Raw genomic sequence first — 19841 nt, 5'->3', positions numbered from 1 at the left:
ATGACATTGTGTACATTACTTTCAAAGACTGAAGGTACCCTTAACAGCTTGAAATTATAAGCCACTTGCTTGTGAGGCTTTCCTGGAGAGCTAACTGAATCACATGTAAGACCACCATTGGAGTAGGGCCGAATGACTGCCTTCTCCCCAAACAAAAAAGGTGTAATTGGAACATATAAACATTATAAGCTGATTCCAACAACTAAAAATAACATGGTTTTTAGTTACCTGGTTATGTCCTTCAGAGAAGGCTACCATAACCATGGTTAATTTTTAATCACTGAAATCATGTCTTCCAAATACCTATCTACAGAGAAGTTGTAAGAGAATTTGTTAGAATCACTCAGGATGATGAATATTCAGGCTAACAAGATTCTGTGACCTGAATGAATTATTATTATATATCCTCAAATGTGGGAAACAAATAACACTTCTATAAGTTTGGGAATTATTTAGCATACATTATTCTGATCCTGAAGGATAGAGAGAAATAACAAATGAAGGAGGTCGTGTTTGCTAAGGGCTAGTTGAGAAGTCTAGGCTAGGAGGCGGTAGAGCAAGCTACCTCCAAACACCATGAAGACTAAATGAAGTTGGAATACCAGAACAAAAAAACAAAGTTTCTCACAATGCTTGCTATGCCAAAAGAATCAAATCAAACTGCTGATTACTCATACTGTTAAAAAAAAAGAAAACAAGCCCTGAAAATTTGGGGGGGGGGGGCGGTCACTAACATTTTTAACAGGAAAACAGATTTCTATTGTCTAAAATATCAATCCAAATAGTCTCCAGGGTAGAATAACATGAAAAATTTTAGACCTTTTTTATAAATTGAGAGAAAGAACATATCACCATGGTTTTCTGCAAATTTGAGAAGTTCTAAGGGATTAGTGTATTTCTCTTTCAACTATCAAGAAGTCACTAGACTTTAAAAGAAGGGTTTTTAATCAAAAGGGAATCAACTAAACAGAATTTTGAGATGAGTAATATTCTACCAAGAGTTTCAAATACTACACTCAAGCACCTTCTTGCAAATATTATACTTTCTTAGTCATAATATATAAATTAGGATTCTAATGTCAAAACTCTCCAAAGATAGCTGATTTTATAAATAACACAAATGAATTTTTAAAGTTTCTTTCAAAATCTCACAGTTAAATGTTCAAGAGACTTACCCTCCACCACCAAAAGCTAGTGAATCCATGTCTCCTTTGATAAAAAACATATTATCTCCTGTCCACTTAAAGACCTATAAAAATAACAAAAGCTTTAAATATGTAGATGAAAATATCACTATCTATGTGAATTTCTCTTTTCTGACTACAAGAGTTCGATGGTTAATGAGAAAAGTTAAGAAAGTAGAAAATTAGTTAAAAACTGAGTAGATGTCATTAACTTTTATTTTAGCATCAAATATAAATGTACATTAATTTGATAATGTTTTAACATTTTGATATAGGGCCAAGGTCTTTTCTTTGGGTATGAATTTGCCTATCATTATTCTCACAGAAGCCTATAGCACGTGTTTATGCTTTCCAGTTTCAATTTCTTTAAAGAGTGAACATAAAAACACTTCAGAAATTCAAGGGTAAAACTTCTAGATGTTAATATTCTTAAATATTTTTAACCTTTCATGGAAGTTCTACCTAAACCTAATACAACATCAATTTCTAGCACCTCACCTTTATAAAAATTTTCCGAAGTATTCATTATAGTTTTCAATAAAATAAACTTTAGCACTCACTTTTTCATAGATATATAACATTTGTTTAATTACATTATTAGTTACCAGGTAGAAACAGCATCATAAAAAAGGATTGGAAACAAGTACAACTGAAACTTCAAAAATCTGTAACAACTACAAGCTTCCAGGTAGCTGTAGGCATCAGTTCATATGTTTTATGGAAGGAATGGAAAGCACTAGTTAATCTGGTGAGCCACTTAAACCCAAATTTGTTAAGAGAGTTTGTTCCTATTATGTTATCAAATCCTATTTTGTTCATTATAGAAATTGTTCCTAAAGACAATTCTTTTTAAAACCAACTGTGTTGATTCCTATTTTCAAGGTTATAATTTCATCTCTTAGGTACTGTCTGACATGCTGAACCTGACTGTACCAGAGACTCTGAGATTGCACTCAATGCTTGAAACAGTTACACATTCACTAAAATACATGTATTAAATTTCAGATCTCATTGGCATTAGAATGTATCTAATTTTAGTCAAGTCACAATAAAGAAAACGAAATCAGGTAATCACTTTTGATTTAACCCCAAATAATTTATTTTTTAAGTTTTCAAGACTGACATCATTAAACTTATTTAGTCATTAAAAGTTTCTAGAAATTTTACAATGATAATTAATAAACAAAACAGTAATAATGATGTATACTCCTTACTGAGCCCATGATGTCTTTCTGGTACCACGCCAAGTGTTACACATATATGATTCTCATTTAATTTTTAAACAACCTTGTTACATTTTATGATCCCCATTCTAACAACAGGAAAGTTGAAGCTCACAATGGTCAAAAAAGTGCTTGGTTATCAGTTAGTAAAAGGCAGAGATTGAGAGTCAAATGCAAGTATGCAGGACTCCAAAGTGAATGTTCTGTTCAAGATGCCACCTCTTCACAAACTGAATATAACTGGAATAACTGTTCTTACCTCAAATTCTGGACAGAACGTAAAAACAAAGGTCTCTCCAGTACCATAAAAGCCATCACTTACTTTAAATGGCTCAGATGCCAATGCACCAAAAACCTAAGGATAAAAAAGGCATGTTCAATGACATCACTATTAATTTGTTTCGGTAAGCATTGTCCCATTATATATGTTTAAGTAAAATACAAAAAGTTTAATATAGCATAGTTTTGTCTACTTGTACTTAAAAAGTGAAACATGACCAGTTGTCACACAATTCATATTATTGTCAGGTACAAAGCATATCAGTTTCTCAGTGGGAAAAAATCAGATTTTTCCTAGTTTTGAAATCTAAAAACATGTCTATTATAACAAAAAGATAATCTAAAAAAGTGGTAGCCACATTTCAGCATGACAATGTACACACAGTGAGGACAACATGCTGTTGTGGTACTGTAGCACTTATGACAGCAAAAACCCTTCAGTATGGGTAAACATTCTACTACTAAAAAGGTATGCCAGTTTCCTCTTCATTAGACAGTAAATTCCATGAGGACAGAACTTCAGTCTGAATTGTTTGGTCCTGTAATGCCTTGGCTTTACATAGTACACGACACACAGTAGATACCCTAAAAAAAGGATGAATAAATGAACAAGAGGCCTGGACAAGTCATCTCAGTGTTCTGGGTCTAAGGTTCCAGATCACGAAATGGCAAAGTAGAGTTTGATGATCTCTATAGTCACTATCTCTCCTGACATTCTACTTCCATACTCAATTTTTAAAATAGACTTTTCTTATTGTAAGGTGTGTATGTACATACATATATATAAAATATAATCACACAGCTCAATCTGAAATCATCACAAAGCAAAGTGCCATTTAACCTTCATGCAGACCTAGAAACAGGACATTACCAGCACCCCAGAAACTCTGTACCACCACCTCCACCTCCCAAAAGGAAGCTACTAGGTCTGACAATAACAAAGATGTGTTCTGCCCATTTATGAACTTGCTGTTTCAGGAATAACCAAACTTTCTCTTCCTTATCTGGGACTTTGTTCTTGGTCTCATCCTCACACAATTATCTTTATTTATTTATTCTGTAAATTTTATTTATTTATTTTTTTGCTATTTTTTTAAAAACATCTTTATTGGAGTATAATTGCTTTACAATGGTGTGTTAGTTTCTGCTGTATAACAAATTCAATCAGCTATACACATACATATATCTCCGTATCGCCTCCCTCTTGCATCTCCCTCCCTCCCACCCTCCCTATCCCACCCCTCTAGGTGGTCACAAAGCACCGAGCTGATCTCCCTGTGCTATGCGGCTGCTTCCCACTAGCTATCTATTTTACATTTGGTAGTGTATATATGTCCATGCCACTCTCTCACTTCATCCCAGCTTCCCCTTCCCCCTCCCCGTGTCCTCAAGTCCATTCTCTACATCTGCGTCTTTATTCCTGTCCTGCCCCTAGGTTCTTCAGAACCATTTTTTCTTTTTTTTTTACATTCCGTATATATGTGTTAGCATACGGTATTTGTTTTTCTCTTTCTGACTTAGTTCACTCTGTATGACAGTCTCTAGGTCTCCCCACCTCACTACAAATAACTCAATTTTGTTTCTTTTTATGGCTGAGTAACATTCCATTGTATATATGTGCCACATCTCCTTTATCCATTCATCTGTCAATGGACACTTAGGTTGCTTCCAAGTCCTGGCTATTGTAAACAGAGCTGCAATGAACATTGTGGTACACGTCTCTTTTTGAATTATGGTTTTCTCAGGGTATATGCCCAGCAGTGGGATTGCTGGGTCCTATGGTACCTCTATTTTTAGTTTTTTAAGGAACCTCCATACTGTTCTCCATAGTGGCTGTATCAATTTACATTCCCACCAACAGTGCAAGAGGGTTCCCTTTTCTCCACACCCTCACCAGCAATTATTGTCTGTAGAATTTTTGATGATGGCCATTCTGACTGGTGTGAGGCGATACCTCATTGCAGTTTTGATTTTCATTTCTCTAATGATTAATGATGTTGAGCATCCTTTCAGGTGTTTGTTGGCAATCTGTATATCTTCTTTGGAGAAATGTCTGTTTAGGTCTTCTGCCCATTTTTGGATTGGGTTGTTTGTTTTTTTGATACTGAGCTGCATGAACTGCCTGTATATTTTGGAGACTAATCCTTTGTCAGTTGCTTCGTTTGCAAATATTTTCTCCCATTCTGAGGGCTGTCTTTTCGTCTTGTTTATGGTTTCCTTTGCTGTGCAAAAGCTTTTAAGTTTCATTAGGTCCCAATTGTTTGTGTTTTTATTTCCATTTCTCTAGGAGGTGGGACAAAAAGGATCTTGCTGTGATTTATGTCATAGAGTGTTCTGCCTATGTTTTCCTCTAAGAGTTTCGTAGTGTATGGCTTTACATTTAGGTCTTTAATCCATTTTGAATTTATTTTTGTGTATGGTGTTAGGAAGTGTTCTAATTTCATTCTTTTACATGTAGCTGTCCAGTTTTCCCAGCACCACTTATTGAAGAGGCTGTCTTTTCTCCATTGTATATTCTTGCCTCCTTTATCAAAGATAAGGTGACCATATGTGTGTGGGATTATCTCTGGGCTTTCTATCCTGTTCCATTGATCTATATTTCTGTTTTTCTACCACTACCATACTGTCTTGATTACTGCAGCTTTGTAGTATAGTCTGAAGTCAGGGAGTCTGATTCCTCCAGCTCTGTTTTTCTTTCTCAAGATTGCTTTGGCTATCGGGGTGTTTTGTGTTTCCACACAAATTGTGAAATTTTTTGTTCTAGTTCTGTGAAAAATGCCATTGGTAGTTCGATAGGTATTGCAATGGATCTGTAGATTGCTTTGGGTAGTACAGTCATTTTCACAATGGTGATTCTTCCAATCCAACAACATAGTATATCTCTCCATCTGTTTGTATCTTCTTTAATTTCTCTCATCAGTGTCTTACAGTTTTCGGCATACAGGTCTTTTGTCTCTTTAGGTAGGTTTATTCCTAGGTATTTTATTCTTTTTATTGCAATGGTAAATGGGAGTGTTTCCTTAATTTCTCTTTCAGATTTTTCATCATTAGTGTATAGGAATGCAAGAGATTTCTGTGCATTAATTTTGTATCATGCAACTTTACCAAATTCATTGATTAGCTCTAGTAGTTTTCTGGTGCCATTTTTAGGATTCTCTATGTATAGTATCATGTCATCTGAAAACAGTGACAGATTTACTTCTTCTCTTCCGATTTGGATTCCTTTTCTTCCTTTTTCTTCTCTGATTGCTGTGGCTAAAACTTTCAAAACTATGCTGAATAACAGTGGTCAGAGTCTTGTTCCTGATCTTAGTGGAAATGGTTTCATTTTTTCACCATTCAGAACAATGTTGGCTGTAGGTTTGTCATATATGGCCTTTATTATGTTGAGGTAAGTTCCCTCTATGCCTATTTTCTGGAGAGTTTTTATCATGGGTGCTGAATTTTGTCAGAAGCTTTTTCTGCATCTATTGAGATGATCATATGGTTTTTCTCGTTCAATGTATTAATATGGTTTATCACATTGATTGAGTTGCGTATACTGAAGAATCCTTGCATTCCTGGGATAAACCCCACTTGATCATGGTGTATGATCCTTTTAATGTGCTATTGGATTCTGTTTCCTAGTATTTTGTTGAGGATTTTTGCATCGATGTTCATCAGTGATATTGGTCTGTAGTTTTCTTTTTTTGTGACATCTTTGGTTTTGGTATCAGGGTGATGGTGGCCTCATAGAATGAGTTTGGGAGTGTTCCTCCCTCTGCTATATTTTGGAAGAGTCTGAGAAGGACAGTTGTTAGCTCTTCTCGAAATGTTGATAGAATTGGCCTGTGAAGCCATCTGGTCCTGGGCTTTTGTTTGTTGGAAGATTTTTAATCACATTCTCAATTTCAGTGCTTGTGATTAGCCTGTTTATATTTTCTATGTCTTCCTGGTTCAGTCTTGGGAGGTTGTGCTTTTCTAAGAATATGCCCATATTTTCCAGGTTGTCCATTTTATTGGCATAGAGTTGCTTGTAGTAATCTCTCATGATTCTTTGTATTTCTGCAGTGTCAGTTGTTACTTCTCCTTTTTCATTTCTAATTCTATTGATTTGAGTCTTCTCCCTTTTTTTCTTGATGAGTCTGGCTAGTGGTTTATCAATTTTTTTTTATCTTCTCAAAGAACCAGATTTTAGTTTTATTGATCTTAGCTACTGTTTCCTTCATTTCTTTTTCACTTATTTCTGATCTGATCTTTATGATTTCTTTCCTTCTGCTAACTTTGGGGGTTTTTTGTTCTTCTTTCTCTAATTGCTTTAGCTGTAAGGTTAGGTTGTTTATTTGAGATGTTTCTTGAGGTAGGACTGTATTGCTATAAATTTCCCTCTTAGAACTGCTTTTGCTGCATCCCATAGGTTTTGGGTCGTCGTGTTTTCATTGTCATTTGTTTCTAGGTATTTTCTGTTTTCCTCTTTGATTTCTTCAGTGATCTCTTGGTTACTTAAAAGTGTACTGTTTAGCCTCCATGTGTTTGTATTTTTCACAGATATTTTTCCTGTAATTGATATCTAGTTTCATAGTGTTGTGGTCGGAAAAGATACTTGATACGATTTCAATTTTCTTAAATTTACCAAGGCTTGATTTGTGACCCAACATATGATCTATCCTGGAGAATGTCCATGAGCACTTGAGAAGAAAGTGTATTGTGCTGTTTTTGGATGTAATGTCCTATAAATATCAATTAAGTCCATCTTGTTTAAAGTATCATTTAAAGCTTGTGTTTCCTTATTTATTTTCATTTTGGATGATCTGTCCATTGGTGAAAGTGGGCTGTTAAAGTCCCCTGCTATGATTGTGCTACTGTCGATTACCCCTTTTATGGCTGTTAGCATTTGCCTTATGTATTGAGGTGCTCCTATGTTGGGTGCATAAATATTTACCATTGTTATATCTTCTTCTTGGATTGATCCTTTGATCATTATGTAGTGTACTTCTTTGTCTCTTGTCATAGTTTTTGTTTTAAAGTCTATTTTGTCTGATATGAGGATTGCTACTCCAGCTTTCTTTTGATTTCCATTTGCATGGAATATCTTTTTCCATTCCCTCACTTTCAGTCTGTATGTGTCCCTAGGTCTGAAGTGAGTCTCTTGTAGACAGCATATGTACGGGTCTTGTTTTTGTATCCGTTTAGCCAGTCTATGTCTTTTGGTTGGAGCATTTAATCCATTTACATGTAAGGTAGTTATCGATATGTATGTTCCTATTATCATTTTCTTAATTGTTTTGGGTCTGTTATTGTAGGTGTTTTCCTTCTCTTGTGTTTCCTGCCTAGAGAAGTTCCTTTAGCATTTGTTGTAAAGGTGGTTTGGTGGTGCTGAATTCTCTTAGCTTTTGCTTGTCTGTAAAGGTTTTAATTTCTCCATCAAATCTGAATGAGATTCTTGCTGGGTAATCTTGGTTGTAGGTTTTTCCCTTTCATCACTTTAAATATGTCCTGCCACTCCCTTCTGGCTTGCAGAGTTTCTGCTGAAAGATCAGCTGTTAACCTATGGGGATTCCCTTGTATGTTATTTGTTGCTTTTCCCTTGCTGCTTTCAATATTTTTCTTTGTATTTAATTTTTGATAGCTTGATTAATATGTGTCTTGGCGTGTTTCTCCTTGGATTTATCCTGTATGGGACTCTCTGTGCTTCCTGGACTTGACTATTTCCTTTCCTATATTAGGGAAGTTTTCAAGTATAATCTCTTTAAATATTTTCTCAGCCCCTTTTTTTTTCCTCTTCTTCTTCTGGGACCCCTATAAATCAAAAGTTGGTGCATTTAATATTATCTCAAAGGTCTCTGAGACTGTCCTCAATTCTTTTTTCTTTATTCTGCTCTGTGGTAGTTATTTCCTCTATCTTCCAGGTCACTTCTCCGTTCTTCTGCCTCAGGTATTCTGCTATTGATTCCTTCTAGAGAATTTTTAATTATATTTACTGTTTTGTTCATCATTGTTTGTTTGCTCTTTAGTTCTTCTGGGTCCTTGTTAAACGTTTCTTGTATTTTCTCCATTCTATTTCCAAGATTTTGGATCATCTTTACTATCATTACTCGGAATTCCTTTCCAGGTAGACTGCCTATTTCCTCTTCATTTGTTTGGTCTGGTGGGTTTTTACCTTGCTCCTTCATCTGCTGTGTATTTCTCTGTTTTCTCATTTTGCTTAACTTACTGTGTTTGAGGTCTCCTTTTCACAGTCTGCAGGTTCGTAGTTCCCGTTAGTTTTGGTGTCTGCCCCCAGTGGGTGAGGTTGGTTCAGTGGATTTTGCAGGCTTCCTGGTGAAGGGGACTAATGCCTGTGTTCTGGTGTATGAGGCTGCATCTTGTCTTTCTGGTGGGCAGGACCGCGTCCGGTGGTGTGTTTTGGGGTGTCTGTAAACTTGTTATTTTAGGCAGCCTCTCTGCTAATGGGTGGGGTTGTGTTCCTGTCTTGCTAGTTGTTTGGCATAGGGTGTCCAGCACTGTAGCTTGGTGGTCGTTGAGTGGAGCTGGGTCTTCATGTTGAGATGGAGATCTCTGGGAGAGCTTTCGCCGTTTGATATTACGTGGGGCCGGGAGGTCTCTGGTGGACCAATGTCCTGAACTCGGCTCTCTAACCTCAGAGGCTCAGGCCTGACACTTGGCTGGAGCACCAAGACCCTGATAGCCACATGGCTCAGAAGAAAAGGGAGAAAAAAAAAGAAAGAAAGAAAGAATGAAAAACAAATTAAAATAAAGTTATTAAAATAAAAAATATATTATTAAAAATAAAAAAATACATTAAAAAAGAAAGAAAGAAAGAAGAGAGCAACCAAACCAAAAAACAAATCCACCAATGATAACAAGTGCTAAAAACTATACTAAGGAGAACCAAAACAAAGTGAAAAAAAGACAGAACCCTAGGTCAAATGGTAAAATCAAAGCTATACAGACAAAATCACACAAAGAAGCATATACATACACACTCAAGAAAGGAGAAAAGGAAAAAAAAAATATATATATATATATATAAAAGAAGAAAAAAGGAAGAGAGCACCAAATCAATAACAAATCTACCAATGATAATAAGCTCTAAATACTAAACTAAGGTAAACATAAAACCAGAAACAAATTAGATGCAGAAATCAAACTCCAAGTCTACAGTTGCTCCCAAAGTCCACCTCTTCAATTTTGGGACGATTCATTGTCTATTTAGGTATTCCACAGATGCAGGGTATATCAATTTGATTGTGGAGATTTAATCCACTGCTCCTGAGGCTGCATGGAGAGATTTCCCTTTCTCTTCTTTGTTCGCACAGCTCCTGGGGTTCAGCTTTGGATATGGCTCCGCCTCTGCGTGTAGGTCGCTGAAGGCATCTGTTCCCCACCCAGACAGGATGAGGTTAAAGTAGCAGCTGATTAGGGGGCTCTGGCTCACTCAGGCCAGGGGGGAGGGTGGGGTACGGAATGTGGGGCAAGCCTGTGGCGGCAGAGGCCGACGTGATGTTCCAACAGCCTGAGGCGCGCTGTGCGTTCTCCCAGGGAAGTTGTCCCTGGATCACGGGACTCTAGTAGTGGCGGGCTGCACAGGCTCCTGGGAGGGGAGGTGTGGATAGTGACCTGTGCTTGCACACAGGCTTCTTGGTGGCTGCAGCAGCAGCCTTAGCATTCCATACCCATCTCTGTGGTCTGCGCTGATAGCTGCGTCTCACGCCCGTCTCTGGAGCTCGTTTAGGCGGTGCTCTGAATCCCCTCTCCTTGCGCACCCCGAAACAATGGTCTCTTGCCTCTTAGGCAGGTCCAGACTTTTTCCGAGACTCCCTCCTGGCTAGCTGTGGTGCACTAGTCCCCTTCAGGCTGTGTTCATGCAGCGAACCCCAGTCCTCTCCCTGGGGTCTGACCTCTGAAGCCGGAGCCTCAGCTCCCAGCCCCCACCCGCCCTGGCCCGTGAGCAGACAAGGCTCTCAGGCTGGTGAGTGCTGGTCGGCAGCAATGCTCTGTGCAGGAATCTCTCCGCTTTGCCTTCTGCACCCCTGTTGCTGCGCTCTCCTCCGTGTCTCTGAAGCTTCCCCCCACCCACCTGCCATCTCTGCCAGTGAAGGGGCTTCCTAGTATGTGGAAACTTTTCCTCCTTCACAGCTCCCTCCCAGAGGTGCAGGTCCCATCCCTATTCTTTCGTTTATGTTTTTTTTTTTTTTTTCTTTTGCCCTACCCAGGTACGTGGGGAGTTTCTTGCCTTTTGGGAAGTCTGAGGTCTTCTGCCAGAGTTCAGTAGGTGTTCTGTAGGAGCTGCTCCTCATGTAGATGTATGTTTTATGTATTTGTGGGGAGGAAGGTGATCTCCACGTCTTACTCCTCTGTCATCTAGAAGCTATCTCTCACGATTATCTTTAACTTTCTAAAATTTACCCACATTTCAAGACTGTCAATTTCCACTATTTCCCTGAACCTCATTCTTATCTCCCTTAGATAGGAATGAACAATCTAAACACCCCTTTTACTTTTTGTAGGTTCTAACTATACTAGGCATATTTTGCTTGGCTTTAGAGATACTCGCATACTTTAGTATTCTTTTCTACCAGATTATAATTCCTTTGACGGCAGGAACTGTTTAATTATTCATGTTCATATCTATCCCTCTGTAGGACTCAGCATTGCCTTGCATATCAAAAGCACTCAATAATTACCAGTTAAACTTAATAAAATGTACTAATGAAAATTTTTATCAAAAGAACATGCTAACGTTACTGTTACTACCATCTCTTAAAAGGTAAGGTGTCTATGTTGTTATTTTTCATACCTGCCCATCACTGTCTTTAATCACCATCAGCACTGGAGTGTCTAAACCTGTCATTGTTCGATAAAGGGTCTTCAAGCTTGTACCATGCTTCCCAGTACCATAAACAAGAGTCCATGGATAGCCAATTGTTCTTGGTGGAAGATGCTTGGCAAGCTTTGAAAAATAAATTGTTAACACATACTCAATAGTTGCTTATTGTTAATCTGTACGATACTAATGCCAGTTGGAATTTAATAGTACTTTATAAAATGCAGCCTACAAAAATAACAGTAGAAAAATATCATTGTCAAAGATACTGAGATGCTTGAAGAATAACAGTACATTTCTCAGTATGACATATTAATTGTTCATTAGGAAAAGAAACAGTCATACCAAACAATATACAGATTAGAATAGAGGCAAGAAACATGGATTAATTATTGTTTGCATCCTCTGTATCAAATTAACAAAAATATTTGACGAACTGTTAGCTTGATTATTAATAACCTCTCAAATCCAGAGGCAGACTATCAGAATTCGAAATCAAGCTTCAATATGTTATAACTGTATGGCTTTGAACATTTACGTAACCTCTCGGCACCCAAGTTTCTTCACTTACAAAATGTGACAATAAGAGCATCCAATTCCTATGGGGGCTGCAACAACTACATTAGATTACCCATATAAAGCAAGTAACTGGCACACAATAAGAAATTAAATACTGGCCATTATATTGTCTCACCTAAATTGCTACTGTTATTTATTTTAACATCTGCTTACCCAAATCTCCTAATATCTTCTATTACATTAGTTGCTATATTTTGTTTACTTTTTCTTCATTGGAGACTAAGACTAGGAACAATAGCCCTGCTTCTTCAGTTTTCAAAACAACTGAAAACAGGCTATTTTATTCTCATGGCACACACTCAGAAATGCCCATATGTGGGTATGTCATACCTTTTCAATTTGATCTGGCAGTAAGAGTTCACTGGGATCACTTAGGTTTGGTCGAAAAGATTCAGATTCCAGGTCTGCTTTCACTGGAGTAACCTGCTTTGAATTTATATCTTCCCTTGTAGTAATCTAAAGAAGTAAACAGCAGCAACATATTAATACAGAACGGCAACAAACCTTCAAAAATTTTAGCCTTTTGAGAGAAATAAAACCTTATACCTTAAAAAAGGTGGCTAAAGCTTTAATTTAGGATTTTAGAATAGGAAAAAGATGCTCCATCTAATAACAATGGCATGTCCAATGCAGAAAAAGTTTTTTTATAAGCAGACATTTTTCTCATCTACTACATGAGGAAGGACAGGTATTGAATGATAAACTCCACATTTCTGGTAAAAAGAGGTTAAGCTGCATGGAAACTTTAATTTTTCTGTTCAAGGGCAAAAAATGAGCCAGCTAGCTTGCTTTTTATCTGTGCTATTTAAAATATGTGAGATTATTTTTTCATGGTAAACATAAAATTTGCCAAAAGTAATTAGGAAAACTTCCTGGGTGCCAAAATTTTAATTAAAAAAATAGTCCAAAAAAAAAAGTATAATGTTTCATTGGTGTGCATGTGTATGTGAATTTATCTGCTTCACTGAAAAGGTTATCATTATTTTTAGAAATGCCTTTTTAATTTTTACTTTCTAAGCATGAAATTTTTTTATCTAGCTGAACCAAACAATACATTTAAAAGTTAACTTTTTCACAAACCTATTTTTTAAATTAGAACAATGTGATGCACTAAAAAGTATGTATGCTTTTGCTTGATGGAAATGATCTCACTGATATTCTTAAAATGATAAAAATGTTGATTAAATCAAAACAAATTCTTATACAATTTATTCTGTTGGCACTTTTTCCTATTAATTTTATTTTCATATGTAAAATGGAATAATATTAGAAAATAAAATATATGAAACAACAGTGATATTCTTAAAGTGACAGAAACGTTGATTAACTTAAATTCCTGTACAATTTATTCTGTTGGCACTTTTTCATATTAATTTTATTTTAATATATAAAATGCAATAATATTAGAAAATAAAATATATGAAACTACTGTTGATGAAACTTTTAAATTGGAAAACAGAATTCTATTGCAGCAGATAACTAAAATGCAGCAATTCTCGACGACTGTGATTCCACGCAGGAATGAAATCTTGCTAACTTATTTTGTTCCTTTAACAGATTTCTTACCAAACCTAAACAACATATATTTTCAACCAATACATGTTCTAGAACTGTATTGTTTTTTGATGAAAACTATATTAATTCTTTCACATCATTATCATGTTTTACCCTTATTTTGATGATGTGAAAGGTTAAAAAAAATCCAAGGCAGCATGAGAAGCATTAAAAGAAAAGAAAAAAATTCAGGAGTTCTAGCAAAGCCATGAAAGCATATCTCATTAAGAAGAGGAAAACACACAGTAATACACAAAGCTGAAAAATGAGGTCAAATATATAGTTCTTATTCCTGAAAAATCACAAAGATTATTTCACAGAATTTTAAATAATTTATCTAGTTGTAGTGCCTAATCTATACTATTCCAAAGTATTTCTAATACCAACCAGGAAAACCTCAAGGACAAAAACAATTCATCTCATTATGATATTTGATGTAGGGTTGATACAACTGAAATAGCCTTAAAGAAGAGAACCTTGCTTTCTGTTAAATTTTTAAACATTTTCCCACAGTACCACATCTTTCGGATTCCATTTAGTAAAGATTCAACCTCAAATCCAAGACATTCTTCCAATGTAAAATGAAAACTCCTCATCAATCTAAGAAATACAGTACTGAGAACAGTTCTAAAATAACAGAAAATTCCTCTGAACATTTTTCAAATGAAAAGATGCCAGAAAAGATAGTCCTACAGCTCTTCAAGGCAATACTGTACTCTTTAATACAAAAGGAATTTTCTGATGGGGTATTTTAGTGCTGCAGTCAAAACGAATCCTTCAGAAAAGAGATTTGCCCTGACAAAAGACACTGAAAACAGGGAGTATTCAATCTCTGGAGGGGTTTAAACTACTGAAGGGGGCACCTGGAGACGTCTGCAGAGTGTGCGCAGTTCTTCAGTATTTAGAGCATCGATCCTGCGGTGATACTCAGCCACTGACACTACCTGAATATGGAGACAGGAAGACAATAATTCCACTGACAGTTGAGAAAAACAGCCAAAACAAAACAAAAATTGGAGAAATTTAAATGGGAAAGAGAACTGTAATCAGGATTTCTTTCCCCACTCCATGCTGAAAATCCAAGAGATTTATATATTAAACTATGGTGAAATACACATGAATGAATTTAACTTATTAACTACTACATCCAACTAACTACTAGTACACAACTTAAGGTTTATTTATAACTACTAGTGCACAACTTAAAGTTCATATAGACAGAATTTGACTGAATAAATAGAATTACAGTCGTTTATAAAAGAAACGCTATATAAAACGTAACATGCTTTGCTAACATCAAAGATAACATCTAAAATCTGTCTTGCAGTTTACAAAGAAAATGGTAGTTTCAACTCTCCCCTTTAAATCAGTTTAACTCAAACGTTACATCCTAATGGCAATGCTGGAAAAATTTCTTCTAGGCAAAGGCAACAAACATACCCATGCTATATGATCTGTATCAGAACAGAGAAGTGGGGGAGCAAGAAAAAGATATGAAGTACATTTTAAAACCTAAGACAGTAAGAAAAATAAGCTCCAGAAATAGAAAATTAGATTTTTAAAAGCATATCTAATAGCATTCTCAGGCATGTCCACTTAGTCTTTCTAAATGATCCTGAACTGAAAGTTTTTGCCTTTCCTCTACAGTAATTCTTTGTAGTTGGTACTGTAGCAGTTATTTGTGACTAAAACGTAATGACTTTCTTACACTCTAAATTTCTAAGCGAAATTCTATATCTTCTGTAATTGCCTAGACCAGTCTCTTGCACGGTGCTGAATTTGAAAGCCATGTCTGACAGATAAATATTATTATAAAAAGCCCACGAAAACAGACAAGTTTCCTCAGACTGACACAACAGCTACAGCTTTTTCAGATCATGACATAATTCCTAAAACAGTAAGCATAATATAGTGAACTCTGGTGGTGCTATAAATATGTGCTGAATTCTCCTGACCTATGACAAATTCCTCTTGTGATCAATCAATTATGTGTAGAGGTTCTGGCCACAAAATGCAGTTAAACCAACTGACCCATAAAAGGTTTAGATTTTTAAACTAACCTAGGTTTTAAAAGGTTCTTGTTCCAGTCAACTAAAACGAATTAGCTACTTCTATGAAGAGCTGCAAACTTGTTGAAAGCAATCAAAGACATGAGAATAGAAAAAAGGAAAAGAAACCGAACAGATTTTCCATTCTGGCCATTATTATTAGATTGACTTTTGAAAAGCGAGAATGCTTGCAATATGATAGCTGACTCTCTACTTACAAAGAAACCCAAAGTAGTTATGATTTCAAGCTCTGGGGAATCAGATGGACCTAGGTTTTCCCCCTTCCTTATCTATTTCTCCATAAAACAGTGGAAATAATAATAGTACATACGAAATAGGGTTTTTGTGTAAATAAAACGAAGAAATGAAATGCACATAAAGGATTGAGTATAGTGCCCACCACAGACTAAATAGGGGTTAACACTACTTTTACTTAATTTTCCATCAATTACCCTAAGGACTAAAGGATAATGTTGAAGAGTCTCCATATTTGTTTTTGGTTTTAATTTTTGATATTAAAGTATTTCAGTTTTAAGAACTCAACTATTTTGTATACTTTGTCTATTCTGAAAGTTTAATTTAAAAATATTAAAGATTTTTCAATTAAGAACAACAGAATTTTCAATAAAGATGAAAGAAAAATTAGGTACTAAAAGTAAAAAAATAAAAATCACAGCTTGCTTTTCTAAGACCAGCAAAAGAAATCTCTACAAAATATTTAATGACCAGTTATATCTTTCTTCCTTTTCCTATGGCATTCAGTCTAATCGAGAGTTTCCTAGACAAGAATTTTCAAATTATATAACTTAACTATTCTTCTGCATTCTTTCTATTCCTCTACTCAACACTGATCTTACACTGAAAGCTCTTCCTTTTACCATATAAAACACAGTTCCTGGATGAAAGTAAAATTGAATTTGCTCACAAAAGGGATCAGTTATAATCTAATTGTATCAACATCACTTAGAGTAGGAATCATCAGTGAGGGAACCATAAACTGCCATCATAAGTATAAGCTTATAACATCTGGTAGTCATAGTTTCTTTAATGTCACAAATCTACTTTCCTCATTCATTTTTTTTTTTAAACTGTATTCCTTTCTGGAACTTATAAACTCACCACTTCCTTACCTTTAAATATTTACTCATGCTGTGATGAATGATGATATACAATATTGTCAAAAGAATAGGTGAACTAATAAAGAAAAAGGATTTGAAATCAAATGACTATGATCTTGGGTGGCCTCAGCCTGCAGCAGCTTCAAGCAGGATTTCGGTTCCCCGGCCAGAGACTGAAGTCAGGCCTCGGCAGTGAGAGTGCTGAATCCTAGCCACTAGACCACCAGGGACAGTGGCCAGCGACAAGGTCCCTGGCTCGTCGGCTTTGTAGAAATGAGTTCCCAGAGATGAAACGTAGTGAAACAAGTAAAGTGTTTATTAGGAGGAAAAAGGGTACGTATGAATAGACTCACATGGGTGGACTCAGAGAGTCGAGAGTCGTGTGCTCGTAGTAGTTTACCTCACTTGTACGGGGCATTTCTTCTGGGTTCCCTTTGGCCAATTATCTTCCTTTGCCTGGTTCTGAGTCTGTAATTGGTTTATCTCAGGGTCCTCCCATGTGTGCACGTGCATCTCTTAGCCAAGATGGAATTCTAGAGAAGAGGCCTATGGGTAGGTTGACATCACTTACTATGGGGGTGACGCCCCCTCCCTTTTTGACCTCTGTGGAGCCTTTCTGCGCATGTGTAATGGGAAAGGTCTCCTTGACTCTGAGAATGAGAAGTATGTGGTCCCTTTATCTTTCATGTGGGCAGGGCTTAGCCTCTCCTTCCTCCTGCTATTGTATTCATCTTGGAGAATCTGTCCACAGGGGATAAACTCCAGCTGCTCAGCCTGGGGCCCATCTATCTCCTGCCTCAACTAGAGAAATATACTTCCTCCTCTCAAAATAAATGAATAAAGAGATATAGATTCCTAGTATATATGGTGGATCTGGAATTAGTCTCAAATTAATTTTTAACCCCTTGCTAAATCATACTCCATGTACAGAATGTATTACTTTACCCAAAAGATTAAACCTAAGTGGAAAATGGACAGATTGCTACAAAATGTCCTGTATCACACTCCCAATTATTAAAGGTACACAGTTGAGGAAATCAAGACCTTCTAACTAAAACCGTATTCACTGTCTGGCTAAAAAGTCATTTCCTGAGGAGCAAAGTGGTTTGCATATACTGCTAAATCCCATCTGCAGAAACTAAATACTAATGAACTACCCTCTGCAGAATTAAGTGCTACTCTCTAGTCTCTTCAGTTTTTGACAAAGGACTCTCACAAAGTGAGAGCATTTATTTTCAACAAATTACAAATGTAAAGGCAGAATTAAATCTACCCATCTCTATTACAAAGAGACTAATAACAACAACAACCAGAACAGAAGCTGAATATAGAGGAAATGTATAGTTGCTGCAAATCCCATGAATAAGAACATGCTCTCCTAGAAAGAAAAGAGCTTCAGTCTAACATCGGTCTAACAGTCCTCCTTCCAGGATATTCCAGTATTTCCCCCTGAGATTACACCATAAACAAGCCAAAAACCTCCCTTCCCCCAACTGCCTTGCAGACTAAAAAAGATATCTGTGAATGTGTAATTTTTATTTCTCACTTATGCCTTACTTTTATTCCTTAGTAAAGGAAGATGGGGTAGAAAGAAAAATGTTACTTAACAATGCCATTTATATTTACTTTGGAATCCAAAAATATTTTTTAAAAGGAGGAAATTAAAGTTGAGCTGTTGTAGCTAACAAAAAAGGGCATACAACAGCATCCTGAAGTTATATAACATTCTCTTCTATATTTCATAATATATGACAAAGTCTTACCACAAAATAAGACCTGGATTATGTTAAAACTCCTTTTTGCCTTAAATTAAAACTACTGTTTTCAAAATACACTTCCGTAACTTAAATAAAATATAAAAGGAGCAAATAGAGAATCATAAATTAGGTAACTAGAAAGTAGAATTAATAGAGGGGAAAAAAGGATTAAATCCAGAATGAATACAAAACAGAACACATTACTGAAGTTTTGATTTGAAGAAATCTTTTATATTTAAAATTACATCCTGTTAAGTATATCTGCAGATGACTCACATAGAATTTCCTAAGAAGGCAGATATATTCACTCTTCTTTTAGTCAAAAAGAAACCTGTTAACTACTCAAAACCATTCAATTACAATATGTATATATTATACTAGCCTCATGGAACAATAAACGTAAGAAGTGAATCTCACAAAAAGGGAATAATCTTGTTTTCCCCACAGCATATCAGGGGAAAAGAACACTCATTACATAATCTTGAGATATATTAATTCACTATTATAGTTGGAGACTTCAAAACTCCTCTATCAGTAATTTGCAAATCTGACAGAAAATCAGTAAGGACATAGCTGAACTGAACAGTATTCTCAATTAGTTGGATCTAATTGACATGTATAGAATACTCCATCCAACAACAGCTGAATACATATTCTTCTCAAGCTCACATGGAACATTCACTCAGATAGAACACATTCTGGAACATAAAACATACCTTAACCAATATAAATCATAAAGTATGCTCTCAGACCACAATGAAATTAAACTAGAAATCAGTAACAGAGAAATAGTGCGAAAATCCCAAATTACTTTAGAACAACACACTGCTAATTAACACATAATCATTAAAGTCTTGGGAGACATTTAAAATATTCTGAACTAAATAAAAACAAAAATATAACTTACCAAAATTTTGGGATACAGTGAAAGCAGGAATTAAGAGGAAAATTTATAGCACTGCATGCATATGCAAGAAAAGAGAAAGATCTAAAATCAATAATCTCAGCTTCCATTTTAGTAAACTAGAAAAAGAAGAGCAATTTAAATCTGAAGTCGAAGAAAAGAAATAATAGAAAAAAATCAGAGTAGAAATCAGTGAAATTGAAAACAGAAAATCAATAGAGAAAACTCAACAAAACCAAAAACTAGTTCTATGGAAAGATCAATAAACTTGATAAACCTCTAGCCAGGCTAACTAAAATAAGAAAAAGAACACACAAATAAATTATATCATAAATGAAGACAGGCCATCATTATTGATAATAAAGGAAAATAAAGGAATATTATAAACA

The 19841-nt window shown here is 35.7% G+C and overlaps 1 protein-coding gene across 11 annotated transcripts in view; it reads right to left on the bottom strand.

Annotated features, from left to right (window-relative positions):
* The window catches only part of OXR1 (oxidation resistance 1), a 633889-nt gene that overhangs the window by 2621 nt on the left and 611427 nt on the right, over window positions 1–19841 (bottom strand). For 9 of the 11 annotated variants that reach the window (XM_061171297.1, XM_061171296.1, XM_061171300.1 and 6 more), the window contains 5 exons: window positions 14489–14569; window positions 12402–12527; window positions 11466–11618; window positions 2667–2762; window positions 1176–1249 (listed from right to left, as the gene is read on the bottom strand). In XM_061171297.1, coding sequence (XP_061027280.1) covers window positions 1176–1249; window positions 2667–2762; window positions 11466–11618; window positions 12402–12527; window positions 14489–14569 — 530 coding nt within the window. The remainder of the gene's footprint in view (window positions 1–1175; window positions 1250–2666; window positions 2763–11465; window positions 11619–12401; window positions 12528–14488; window positions 14570–19841) is intronic. The other 2 variants (XM_061171299.1, XM_061171301.1) reach the window with 1 other exon arrangement.

This window comes from Eubalaena glacialis, chromosome 17 (assembly GCF_028564815.1).
Source record: "Eubalaena glacialis isolate mEubGla1 chromosome 17, mEubGla1.1.hap2.+ XY, whole genome shotgun sequence".
Taxonomy (NCBI): domain Eukaryota; kingdom Metazoa; phylum Chordata; class Mammalia; order Artiodactyla; family Balaenidae; genus Eubalaena; species Eubalaena glacialis.
Note: the sequence above shows the minus strand (reverse complement) of the source record. Positions and strands in the feature narration are given on the sequence as shown.